The 14,718-nt window shown below is 31.1% G+C and overlaps 1 protein-coding gene across 1 annotated transcript; it reads right to left on the bottom strand.

The window, feature by feature from the left end:
* Positions 1-1,324: 1,324 nt before the first annotated feature.
* On the bottom strand, positions 1,325-8,575 carry LOC126887427 (elongation factor-like GTPase 1). Its single transcript, XM_050654954.1, has 2 exons — positions 5,637-8,575; positions 1,325-1,757 (listed from the first exon to the last, which is right to left on the bottom strand). Exons 1-2 carry the CDS (start codon positions 8,462-8,464, stop codon positions 1,553-1,555), a joined length of 3,033 nt encoding a protein of 1,010 aa, XP_050510911.1. The 5' UTR covers positions 8,465-8,575; the 3' UTR covers positions 1,325-1,552.
* Positions 8,576-14,718: the final 6,143 nt, after the last annotated feature.

The following is a 14,718-nucleotide window of genomic DNA, read 5'->3' as shown; positions in this document are numbered from 1 at the left end:
AAAATGCACTTTCTTCAAATAAACTTTTTTATCCGATGCCTAGATTTTGTGTCATTTTGGAACTACTAATGAAATAAAAAATTTTAATAGTTCCAAAATGACACAAAATCTAGGCATCGGATAAAAAAGTTTATTTGAAGAAAGTGTATTTTTTTGTTCTTCTTAATGGCGGTACAGGCTCGTTTTTTTAATATTGTATTTAATTACAGAGTAAATTGTTTTTGTCTTGGCTTTTATATCTTATACTGTACATTATTGACGATTTATCTAATTTTAGTAAATTGTAGTTGTTATTTGTTATTTATATTATGTTTTTCTTTTGATTGTATGTAAGCTTTGTCCATAAAATTGTAAAAATTTTCAGTGGCAATAAAGCATATTTCTATTCTATTCTATTCTATAGTAATTTCCACATATTAATATATTTTTAAAATTGGGCTCTGTACCGCCATTCTTTATTATATTATGAATACGTGTACCAAATATCTCGAAAAAATATTCAAAATTACAGCCGCAATCTTCGAACGCGTTTTCGCTACCTGTTGATCGCTACTGTTTCCTCTTAAATCTACTTGCAGAATAGCATGTAGTCATTAAGGTATCTATGTCTTATAGAGATAGAAGCCAAATTCGTCAACTCTTATCCAGTTTACGTAACACGAAAATGAACCTTTTGATTTGAAGTGTTTGTTTGCTTTTTACACAAATAGAGGTTCGTCAGCAGATCTTTAAAGTAGTAAAAAAAAATTCTCCATATTTACACATTTCACATGGATAAAGGTATTATGTCCAAATGAGATTTTGGACATAATACCTTTATCCACTAGAATTCGAAAATCTAGTGGGACATATTGCTTTAATACCTTCCTGTTATTTTTATTTAGCTAAAAATAGGTTATTTTAAAATTTTAAAAGGTAAAACAGCATAGGTATTATAAGAACAAAAACCCAATAAAACAATTTTCTCAAAAAATGTGACATATGACCTTTATCCACTTATGTCTTCAAATGAAGAAGTGACATCATACCTATGAGGTATGACACAGTATTGTAGGTCACATACTGTGAAATAAAAGTACCAATATGATCAACTTATAGTGAAAGGAAAGATAGAGGAAAAGAAAGGACTAGGAAGGAAAAGACTATCGTGGCTAAGAAACATCCGAAAATTGGACAAGGCTAAATTTTGAACAGATTATAAGAACAGCTGACGACGGAGAAGAGTTTGCAATTGAACAAGATTTTGCGAAGAAGATTTGCTTCATTGCCTTACCTAATCGCTCAAAATCATAAAATAGATCGGCATATCTTGACAAAGAAGACCTTTTAGAATTGATGTTTTATTGCAAAACTTAACTAAAAACATTATAAAAAACCATTTTTGTTTAGATACATTTTAAGAAAAATAATTTGAAAAATATTTATGAAAAACATCTTTTTTATGATGTAATATTAATAAAACATTGGCATTCCTCCATGTTTTTATGAGAATTACACTGATCACTCTATTTAACCATTTTTTAATATATCAGAATGTACATTTATCACAGCACTATTTTTTCTTGTTTAAAGTTCTTTGTTTCTCAGCGTGAATAACCACTTCATCCTCGACATGAAGCCCTTTTCGCCTCCTTACATCTTTTCTCAATTTATTTGCTCGCAATGCAGAATCAACGTTGATGGTCTCGTCTTCATCATCTTCGTCCTCAACTGGTTCATAAAAGGGGTCTCCGTCGATAATTTCATAATGACTGAATCTACAAAAATATCGGTATTAATAAATAGATATATAATATCTAAAAGCACTACTGAACATCTATAAAAGTCCTTAAAGCAAGGTAAAAACAGGGAATACTTTCTCAAGGGTATTTATAGTAACGAAAGGTTTTAGACAAGGATGCTGTCTTCCCCTACCCTATTCAAAGTAGGGGAGAGTTGGATAAAACGGGATAGTCGGGTTAAACGGGATACCTAGCCTAGAGACCCAACTAGTTGTGCTACCTATCGGACAACGACGGAAACTTGTTATCAGTCGTCATTTTAACATTCTCAGTTCGTTTTACCTCGATGCCACTATTTGATGAAAAGTTGTTGTGTTTAGAATTGCTTGACTCTATTTTTTTGACACTTTGTACTTTTAAGTGCGTTGTTTTCTACATTATACTGCCGACATATATAAAAATATAATTCCGGTGACTATTACATTTAATTAAGCAGTCATTAACGAATATTCTCATGTGTAGTCTACCTAATTTTACTTTCATGTTTAGGCAGCATCCATTTTTGTTTTGAAAAATGTCTGAGTTTGACAAAACGGGACACTTATAAGTTGGATAAAATGGGATACAGTTTCTTATGTCCCGTTTTATCTACCTATTTATTTGTTGGCCTATTAATTTTTTAAATAGAGATATGAAGCGTTTTCTCATATCGCAGAGAAGAACAACATATTTTTATGTGACTTTTGTTCTGATATACGTACCTAGCCCTAAATAAAAGGTCTTATTTCCCATTTTGCCATAAAACATAAAAACGCCTATTTTTAAGTTTCTGACTACTGAAGATATTATTCTTTCAAGAGTAAATTTTACTATACAGTTTAATGTCTACTTAATTTAGACATAAATTCAGTTTCAGATAATTTTATACAAAAAATTAAATATTATAAACCTATCCCGTTTTATCCAACCGTGGTTGGATAAAACGGGATGTGTAGGACTTTAATAAATATTTTTTTTTACTATTTTCCAGTTATTAAAAATAGCTAAAGATATGTGTTTTGTGTGCTGCAATAAATGTTATACCTATAAAAAACAATATTATGATAATTTCTTTAACATATTTTCCGTAGTAAAAGTAAACAAGAATGGTATCCCGTTTTGTCCAACTCTCCCCTATATATCCAAGAAGCACTGCACCCATGGAGACAAAAATATGCAGGAATGGAGTCGAAGCTTAACAACCATTATCTGACAACGTTGTTCCTTGCAGATGATCAAGTACTACCTAATTGCAAGCTGTGAAGAAGATGCAGATTATATGCTTAGCAAAATATTCCTAAAGCCGTGTCAAATATTTAGTAGCCTTATTTGTCTTTGTCTTGTCACCACATTCTGTACTGAGTGCATTGTATGACAAACATAGCGAATGTTAGATTTGAAAAATATCACCATGTGCATGGTGTTCATTTTTTTCGAATCCTGGAAAAAATATTTTTGAAAAATTTAAACGCAGAATGAAAGATCACATCATTACCGAGTGTAGTAAGTCCCTTAGAATAAACAAAAAGTTTTTTTGAATGAGATATTTGAAATTTAAAATCACACTAAATTTTCTCGTTTGTTTCACCTCTGAACTTAATAAAATAAACATTATAGAAGTTTTCAGGGACTTTCTACCGTCGCTAATGATGTATGTAATCTTTCATTTTGTGTTTAAATTTTGCAAAAATACTTATTAGTTTTCTCAGGATTCGAAAAAAATGAATAAAAAGCATTGGAATGATTACGCCTACACTCTTAATATACTTAGTTGTTTATGATTAATTATTTATATGGGAAATAAGCCACAATTAAAATGAAAAAAATAATTTTATTAACGTTTCGACGCCCAAATCGGGTGCCGTTGTCAAAATACAAAATATTACTAAAATAAACTAAAGTGTTGTTGCTAAGCAAAAAAATTCTTCTAATAATTTATTTAATCTCACTCATTTATATTGGCAATTCAGACATATATTATACATTTTAAAGTAGAAGACTTTAAAATGATATTGCCAATATTTATGAGTTGCGTTCCTGGGACGACTTACTGAAAGATAGTTCATTCGATTACATGAAATTAACCCCAACTCAAGAATATCCGTCATAAAAAATTGTAGCATGTGATATGTCTTTAAAAAGACAACCAAATGCAACGACAGTAAAATTCTCGCGTTAGAGACTTCATAGTAAATCACAAGGGAAAACCAGGAAAAACCTGTGATACTATCCCGACATCGTAAGAATTTGGTCTTACATTAATTAATTCTCAAAAAATAATACCAAATTCTGACTTGTAACATGTTTAAATTATAAATAATATTAATAATACTAGATATATAAGTAATACTAAAATATAAAATATGTACTAGCTCGATATTATTGACTTACTAATCTTGGTATTTTCTTTCTATTGACTTCCTCTTTCAGTATGGGTAACCACATCCTACTGCATTCTACCGAGGAATTTGCGATACAAATGGTTTCATTTAGCATAATTAGAGCCGCTTCTTTGATTTTTCTCTTTTTACTATCTGATTCTTTCAGGACTATACTTGAATCTCTCCACTGAACTCTATGTTCATTATCCCATGCGTGTTGACATATTTGAGATCTCTCAAATTCTCTATTTTTAATATAAGATTGATGTTCATTTATTCTAACGTCTAATGGTCTTGATGTCTCACCTAAATAAAATTGTTCGCATTCACAAGGTATTTTATAAATGCAATTCTTTGTTCTTTCTTGATCATTGTTAGGTTTAGTTTTAGATAGAATAGATCTAGAAATTGATAAAATAAAAAAATCAAGAAAGAACAAAGAATTGCATTTATAAAATACCTTGTGAATGCGAACAATTTTATTTAGGTGAGACATCAAGACCATTAGACGTTAGAATAAATGAACATCAATCTTATATTAAAAATAGAGAATTTGAGAGATCTCAAATATGTCAACACGCATGGGATAATGAACATAGAGTTCAGTGGAGAGATTCAAGTATAGTCCTGAAAGAATCAGATAGTAAAAAGAGAAAAATCAAAGAAGCGGCTCTAATTATGCTAAATGAAACCAATTGTGTCGCAAATTCCTCGGTAGAATGCAGTAGGATGTGGTTACCCATACTGAAAGAGGAAGTCAATAGAAAGAAAATACCAAGATTAGTAAGTCAATAATATCGAGCTAGTACATATTTTATATTTTAGTATTACTTATATATCTAGTATTATTAATATTATTTATAATTTAAACATGTTACAAGTCAGAATTTGGTATTATTTTTTGAGAGTAAATTAATGTAAGACCAAATACTTACGATGTCGGGATAGTATCACAGGTTTTTCCTGGTTTTCCCTTGTGATTTACTATGAAGTCTCTAACGCGAGAATTTTACTGTCGTTGCATTTGGTTGTCTTTTTAAAGACATATCACATGCTATAATTTTTTATGACGGATATTCTTGAGTTGGGGTTAATTTCATGTAATCGAATGAACTATCTTTCAGTAAGTCGTCCCAGGAACGCAACTCATAAATATTGGCAATATCATTTTAAAGTCTTCTGCTTTAAAATGTATAATATATGTCTGAATTGCCAATATAAATGAGTGAGATTAAATAAATTATTAGAAGAATTTTTTTGCTTAGCAACAACACTTTAGTTTATTTTAGTAATATTTTGTATTTTGACAACGGCACCCGATTTGGGCGTCGAAACGTTAATAAAATTATTTTTTTCATTTTAATTGTGGCTTATTTCCCATATAAATAATTAATCATAAAAATGCCACAAGGAAATAGCTTCAGAACAACATTAGTTGTTTATATTTATTACTTGTTTGATTGAATTTTATAACTGAAAAAAAAAAAAATCCTACCTTAAATTGGGATTTGCCTGTCCAGAAGTGGTTTTTCTGACTTCACCTGCAAACCCTTGACTTTCAATAACTGGAATTTGTGCTTTAACAAGAAAGATTTTTTCCAGATCATCCATACAAACATCATCAATTATTTTACCATTTCTCTTACTAACAACAGTATACACTTTTCCCAAAATGCTCGTGTTTACTTGAATTTCCGTCACAAACATTGGTTCCATCAATCTTTGTTCCTGTTTCTCAAAAGCTCTTTTAAAAGTATCTTTAACAGTGGATTCAATAGCAGAAGTAGTTTGTGGAGTTATATCTTCAGAATTTATCTCACTACACAGTTCAAATTTGTTAACGATAAACGCACAATTTGCTAATGGCTCTTCGCACAATGGACCAGCTTTACACAGGGTATTAAAAGCTTTAATGATGCAGTGGTCAAACAGAGCTCTCTTGTCCATACTATTAAGTTCCAGAAATATATTATGATTGTAATTCACAGTGTTGTTTACTAAAAGATTCACAAAAGTACCTGTCGCACCAACACTCCAAATCTTGTTTTGTAAATTTTGCCAGCAAGATGCCCCTAAAGATTCAACTGATTCCAACTGTTCCTTTGCATGTAATATAGCCTTTTTTGTGGCCTCACTCTTAAACGATTTCTCTAGCATTTCAGTGTTAACATTACTATTATTTCCAAAAGACTGTTTAGCTATATCGATTAAACTCTTATATTGGTGATCTTCAACCATCTTAAGAAGATCATGATTGTTTTTGATTACTTCCAGTATATTTGCAGGAAGTGATACTGCAACCACCTCTAGATTCAAATGTTTAGTCTCTACACTTACACTATTTGAAATTAATTTCGAGAAATGAGCATCATTTTGAGCGGGAATAAGAGTTTCTCTTAAAGCAACCATAGGACTAGAAACGTGAATATCAATTGGAGCAAACTTATTTTTTAGATCTTCAATACATTTTCCTAAATGTACGTCGCCAGCGGTAAGGAGTACTAATTCTCCTGTTTCTTGAATTATCACTTGAACACAAGAATCACTTTGAATAAGAAACTTTAAACCTTGGCGAAGAATTGGTAAGTCCTTTGGGTTTGTTGGTTCAATAGCATGCCTCATAACAGGTTCTATTCTAAGACTTTCGACAAGAGGAACAACATTTAAATCTGATGATAAGGTAGCAGTTCTTAAAACACATGACTCTAGACCTCCAATGCCACAGAAGTTCCCAGCAGGAACAGAGTCTACCAGAGTTAATTCCCTACCGAATAACATATATAATTCTTTAATCGTAACTTTATTAACGTGTGGATTATTTTGCATAAAATTCTCAGAATCCTCTTTAATTTTAATTTCATCAGGTAAGTATGACCCGGTCATGGCAAATATCTCTTGACCAATACGAAGCGTTCCACTAAAAACTCTAGCTAAAGCTACAACGGATATTTCATCACTAATACTGTCAGAGGTTTCACTAGTAACTTGATTTTCCTGTGAAGTAACTTTAGATGCAGATTCTATATTTTCAACTTTAGGAGTAGCCTCTAAATTTCTTGGTCTAATAACAAATGGTTTAGGTTTGCTTTGTGAAAGATTCTTCTTATTTATACAGAACATCTTGGAAACATATGAAACAGATGTAATATCATCTTTACTTGAAATATTCTCTAAGTGAGGTTTTACGCTTTCAACACATTTATTAAAATACGGATCTTCGCAAAATTTATTGATATTGAGTAGGTATTCAATTTTAGCTTGCTCCATTTTGCTAGGCGATGGTATTTGTTCTAAACACTGCAAGAGTATTGTGGAAGCTAAAGGTTTCCATGCTTGTAATATTGCTCGTACTTGAATTTTGGGGTCGTTATGAGTCATATCTCTAGTAACGTTTTTTATTTTTAATTTTTCTAGTATGGTTTGAGTTTTATCCTTTTCCATCCTCAATATAAATGTTTCATATATATGGACAATTGTTTTAAGACAAAATTGAACAAATAATGGACATTTCTTCTTTTCGATAGCGCCTGTCTTTATTTCTTTTGATGCATTGATATAACAATCAAAATTCCACATTTTTTTGTTTAACGAGTCAACTGTTTCATTTTTCACTAAATTAACAAAGAGATTAGACATTTGTTTTGTAGTAAAACCCCATCCATCAATAGCACTCGAAAAGATAACATTTCCTGTATCAGGACTGAACAAAAGACCAGTATCTTCAATATCGATATCATTATGTGTAAAATCGTATTGGTAAAGTTCTGCTATTATAGCATTGCATCCTTCTATAACCCTAAGTATGCATTGAAATATCTCATCCACATTCTTTTTAAGTTCTACTACCAGCCGGTCAAATTTATTTAATACTAAAATCATTTTTGCGTGTTGTTCGTAGGCGTTCTTAATGGATTCCCTTGTTTGGACACACACCCCTTCAACGAGATCTACTAAGATTATAGCACCATCACATACTCGTAAAGCTGCACCTACTTCTGTGGAAAAGTCTATATGACCTGGAGTATCAATTAAGTTTAGTAATACCTTTTTGTTTTTGTCTTCGATTTCATCGAATACTACATTCAAAAGTGAAACAGCACTACTCTTCATTGTAATTCCTCGTTCTTGTTCATCTGGTCTATCATCTAGATATCGAAGAGAGCCTGCCAAACGTTTGCTAACCAGACGGTTTGTTGCTAAAAGGGAATCAGCTACAGTGGTTTTTCCATGATCCACATGGGCTAGAATACAAACGTTTCTGATGCAAGCTGGATCATTCATGCAAAATTGAATTTCCTCGACAGTGGGCTTTATACAATCCATTTCAAAGAATATATTTATATCGTGTATTAAAATGTAAAATATTATGAATTTCAAATTAAAACTAGGTTAGATCTAACTGTCACTGTCACTTTTATTTTCTTCTGTGCAGGGTTGCCAGATGAAGTGAAGCAAAAATCGTGAAACTCGACTACTGAAAATCGTGTAAAATCGTGTACAGTCGGAAAATGCTTAATAAACCGTCCTTGAATGGTTACGAGTCTGCGCAGTAACGAAAACTGTGTTACTGCGCATAATTATTCGCTATCGCGCATGCGCGTAACCATTCAAGAACGGTTGGTGACTGGCTAATATTTATACCTTCCTAATATTTTCAGGGGATTCCCCTATATTTTACTTTAGTGTAAATGAGTACTTAACTTGAGACTCTTCCAATGATGTTTATGTTATCATTATGGTATGTTATGATTAGGTATGAAAGTATAGATTACAAATATCCGAGGATTTCTCTTTCTCAGCAAAGTAATTTTTAAACAATAGAGGGAAGTATTAAGTGAATTGTAATAAAAATGTATTAAAAATACTACTGAAAATTTTTAATGGTAAAAATCGTAAGATTTCGTACTTGATTCGTGTAATCGTGTAAAATAGGAACAAATCGTGTAATTACACGATAATTCGTGTAATATGGCAACCCTGTGTGTTAAGTCAAAATGTGGCCTTGTAGCTCTGCTAGGAACAGCGACCTTTCTTTTTACTTGCATTTGCTTGCCGCTGTGTCTAGGTACACGCTAACGTGTACGCAAATAAAAAAGTTAGGTACACGCGAATTAAACTTCATCAAGCCAGTGACGTCATTATTAAGCGTGCGAGGTGACTTTATATTTTGGTACACGCTATTTTGATATTTTTAGTGTTTGTTGTTTGTTTGATAGAAAATATTTTTATTAAGGGAAGGGGAAGGGAAGCAAAACTATTCAGATGTTTCAAACTTAATTGTAATAAAACAATATGCATATAAAAGTATATATTCAGGTTAAGCAAAATAAATATTAGTTAACATGATATATACAAAATACTGCTAAAATAATTTTTATACGTAAGTTAATTATACCAGTTTATTTGGTGTTTATTTTTATTTATACAGGAAGTTGAACTTGTTACGATTTTCATAGAAAATTGGTTATAACTTTGTAAATATCCTGTATAACATAATAAACCTTTATATTTTTGTGATATGGGAAGTTAAGAAGATTTCGAACATAAAATAAAATATAGGGTGTTCCATTTAAAAAACATAAGTTTGGTCCGCCAGTATATTATCGAACGCCCTGTAACATTCTAATTAATTTTAGTAATTTTGTAATATGAAGCTCAAAGTTTGCTAAAATTTTTGATACTAACTTTTATTGCTATCTATTACTATAGCGGATCTACTGAGCTTTATCACACTAATCAATCGCCCCGTATATTTTATCTTATTACTTCTGCTACCGTTAATCACGAATTTTTGTCTCTTATCTTTTTCATACTGTTTTAGAATATTGTTAAACTCATTAAAAGAACTAAATAATTGTTCACACTCCATATAGTTAATTTAAAAAAAAAACACTTAACAAGTAAAAAATAAGGAAACTCTTTACAAATCAATATTAAAGTGTAAACATAACCCGATTAGACAAATTCTAACCACATTCTGACACTCGCGATACTTACAGATACTTAATACCACAGCATACACGCGGCTCAAATTAGCGTGTACCAAAAAACCCAGTCATAGTACACGCTAAATAATGACGTCACTGACTTGATGACGTTTAAGCGTGTACCTAACTTTTTTATTTCCGTACACGTTAGCGTGTACCTAGACACAGCGTTTGCTTGCATCCATTTTACGAATTATTTTGTAAAATTATATACTTTTGTGTAAAAAAATAACGTACTGGCACAAAACACCTCACCTGTGAGTAGAAGAATATGCTCACAATGTTTCAATAAAGTAGGTATATTCCTACATTAATTTCAATAATTTCTGGACTATTTCAAGCTCCACATAAAGTTCTGTGATGTCTCTTACTCTTGCGGTCCCATCAAGTTAACATCGTATCACAATCTGCTTAAACTTATTAAACAATAAATTTTTACAAAAATGAAAATAATCGGTTACGTTTTGATTCAGTACCGAGACGAGTATCTTGCCATCCTCTGAGACCGTATAATTTCGGAGTCTACCCCTTATCAAAGAGACTTCGTTGTTAACATTATTTATTTTCATTTCAATAAATTTTTAGCCCCTTAATTATCTGGAAGGGGTCTATCAATTGATTTTAACTTGTGCTTCTATGTGAGTAATGGTGGCTTGAACTTATTTTACAAAAGTTCTTTGGTATACCAAATTCTCGCATAATTAAGTATTTTTGAAGTTATACTTCTTTTACGCGCGATATGAGGGTGAATTTTTATGTTAAAACCTACGATCCGGGCGCATGCGCATTATAACTTTGTTCTGATTGGATGTTCAAATGACATGTCAAAAATTATTCAATATGGCGGCTGAGGCACAGCTGTGGTTTCATAGAGAAATAAAAAGAATGTTGTTTTTATTTCTCTATGTGTGATTTGATTATTTATGGTTGTTGCGTTTGGAAATTTGTGGGAAAAGAAACAACAAACAAAAGTTAGTTAATATTTATACTGCCTTTTTAAATAGTTTTCATATATATATATATATATATATATATATATATATATATATATATATATATATTTGGACTTTTGGACTAGGTTGGAATTATACATTTGGATTAGGTTGGAATAAATTCATTTTCTCAAGAATGGGGATTTTAGAGAGAAATCCGAAATTAGGTCCGATTTTTATTTTTAAATTATGATTTTTTGGCGTAGATTTATTTATCTAGTAGGTATGTAATGCTTTGATTTACATACTTAATTTGATTACCAACAAAAGTTCTACCAATCTTCATCTAATATATTGTTTTCTTACTGCTTTGTCATATTTTAATATTTTCTTCCACAAAAATCAAACTACATAATTTGATTTAAATTCAGAATTACTGTCAAACAGTAAAACGTTCAGTTACCGTATTTTTCCACATGATAAATAATGTGGGATTGGACGAGTGAGTCTAGGCTTCGATTACGAATCAAAGCGTCCCCAAATTCGCGGGTTCGAATCCCGATGCAAGTTTTTATTTTTTTATGCATTTTATGATTGTAAGTATATTTGTTATATAATTTTTTTCAGAAAATGGGTATTTAAAATTTTTGCCAACAATTATTATCGTTCAGAAATCATTTTTTCTTTGTGGCATTTTTCAATATGTTTGTGTGCGTTTTATTCTTTTATTTTTTAAAATTTTTGGTATTGTCTTAATAAAAATTTTTGGAAAGTAGTATTAAAATTCGTTTAATATTTAAATGAAATATAAATAAACTGTTTAAAGTACATTATGTATACCAATTTCGTTAAAATCACATAATATATAATAGAAGTATAACTTCTTACATGCGTACAAAGTACACACACATTCTTTTTTTTTTATATCTCGTAGACTTGTCGAAAATCTAATAAGATTTGACAGATATCTATGTCGTGCTCAGAGGCTTTAACTAATATTTGTTTTACCTGGAATTGCTGGTCAATAGTACATCGTCCTGGTATTCTCCTATAATTTGCTCTATGAAGTGACTAAATCTCCTGTTCATGATCCCCTTAAAAACCTTATAGCTCACACAGAGTAAGGATATATGCCTCTATAGTTTTTGCAGCTGAGTTTGTCTCCCTTCTTGTGGATCGAGCATATAATTGCTTATATCCAGTGTCCTGGAATTTTTTCTGTGTTTCACACGTGTTATCTTTCTGGTATGTTGGCCAATCCCTGGGGCTTTATTATTCTTCAGTGCTTTAATAGCATCCATTATTTCCTGTCTTGTGGATAGGTATGTTTTGCCTGGTTGTACCAATAAATCTTAAGCTCCAGCTCAGATTATAGATAGGGCCACTTTAAATCTCACTTACATTGCACCATAATTTTCGAATGCAATCCATTCTGGCAAGCTGAAAAATTGATGTAAGACTTAATGGTGCAACGCATATGTTTTGGTAAGCTCAGCTTAAGGCACGTCTTAAGCTTAAAATCTGTTGGTTCAACCAGGCATTAATTCATTACTCTGGTTCTAATCTTCAGTTATCTCGAAATACACTACTCACTGAAATACTGTTTGTATTTGCCTTGTTGGCAGGCCCTCGAAATAGTTTTTTCAGCCTGCTTTTATTGCTACATTGTCACCAATAATTTGTCCTTCACTATTTCTAAAAAGATTAAGGCGTTGCACATAGGTCGATTTAATGGATTTACGCGGCCAAAATTATTTTACAGCATATTTCTACTAAAACTGGTATAAATCAAAGAAAAATATTGTTTTTTTTTTAAATTGACTTGCATTTTTTACAGAAAAAATCAAAATTTAAAATTAATACAAAATATGCAGGTTTTTACTTATACCTCAGTCGGTATCTGACATATCGGACTCAGTATTTGGGGTCACCCGGTAGGTAACAGCATTTTAATCGTTTCAGAACAAAATGACCGTGGTTTGATCTTTTTCTGTACACGTTTCTTGCTTCTTAAAATTGTTAATAGCTGGTCAGAAGTTAAAAGAAGTTTAATTTCCTGTACGCAACTATGTATTTCCTTGCACTACCTGGGATCTCTTTTGGTATTTTTGAAGCATTCCTTTATCATGAGCCTGTATAATGTCTGTGCTGCATGAACGATAGCTTCACCATCAAGCAAAGAACGTATTTCTTCTGTTTTTCTTCTTTTCATCCTTTCACTGGAGTCCTCAAATAATTTAGGAAGCCGACCTGGTTCCATTTATTTGTTTTCTATAAGTTTTAAATGTTCCATTTGACCAATCTTTATTTGCTTGTAGAAATACCACATCTTTTCGTGAGTCTTTAACCATTTCTCTATCATCGTCGTTTTAAAATCTCGAAATCTTTGTTTTAAATTGATTAAATTTAACGGATTAAACACCGCCACGCTTTTCTTTGACGGATGATTTAGATTTTAATTTTTTTTTATTTTTTGCTTGATTTTTTTATAATATTTTTAATTTTAGTCACTCGTAACTAAAGAAAAACGTTTCTCAAAAATTTTTTTTTCATATTTTTTTATTTCTATATCAGATTACTTTTCTTTTTCTATTGAAAGTATTGAATGAAGATTCATACAATATTTTTCTAGTGTTTTATCATCCATTTCCCTAAAGGACATCGCACACATCTTATGAAAAATATAATGTCACTCAAATTCAATAAAATTTATACGATTAGATTCGTTTTCATATAACGATCAATTCTTATCATTGCGCCAACTCTTAATTATGATTAATTACGGCGCAAATTGCAATTTAAGTTTATCGAAATCACATTTTTGGAGTCCATAAAATGTTAGTTTACAATCATTATTGCTCCGAGTGCTATTCATAACAGCTTAAATCCCGCTGGGCCTAAGCGGATTAGTGAAACTAATCCGCTGATTTATGGAGTACCGAAAATCTGGGTATTTTAAAATATTTTTTCTCTCTCTAACTTATGTACCTACCCATTTGATTTCAGATTTATTTATATCAATTTCTGCTCTTATTTTTGAAAATAGAGAGTTGGCGCAATGATAAGATTTGATCGTTAATTTAAAACGAATCTATTGGTATAAATTTTATTGAATTTGAGTGACATTATATTTTCCATAAGATGTGTGCGATGTCCTTTGAAAATATATAAAAATTTAAAATCTTTATTATGAGTTTCTATAAGCGAAAATCGATCAATCAAAGAATTAACGGCAATGTCTAAAATATAGATGAACAAAAGAGCTCGTGCACAGATTTTTCGTAATCAAATAAACGCTTTTTTCTCTTGGCTCTAATTTCATTTTCACCTGGAAATTCGGAACTTATGGATATTAACATTTTCTCCAATTTCATTATATTTTTATTTAATTTGGTCATTAGCCATATTGTCTGTAACTTTTCATTTTTTCTATAGTTTCTGACATTTTTACTCAATCTGACATTTTTTTTATTTTACTGATTATGCCGCCCCCCCTTGTGATGCCGCCTGATGCGACTGTCTCGCCGCATAATAGCACGGCACGGCCCTGGGATGTCTATAAACATAAAAATTAAACAAAAATGTCACTATAAAACGGCTTGTTTTTGACTCCCTAAAAATAATATAAAATAACAGTAAACTTTCTAAAAATATTTCA

The sequence above is a fragment of the Diabrotica virgifera genome, chromosome 6 (genome assembly GCF_917563875.1).
Source record: "Diabrotica virgifera virgifera chromosome 6, PGI_DIABVI_V3a".
Classification (NCBI taxonomy): domain Eukaryota; kingdom Metazoa; phylum Arthropoda; class Insecta; order Coleoptera; family Chrysomelidae; genus Diabrotica; species Diabrotica virgifera.
The sequence above is the reverse complement of the archived record's forward strand: the minus strand, read 5'-3'. Positions and strand labels throughout refer to the sequence as shown.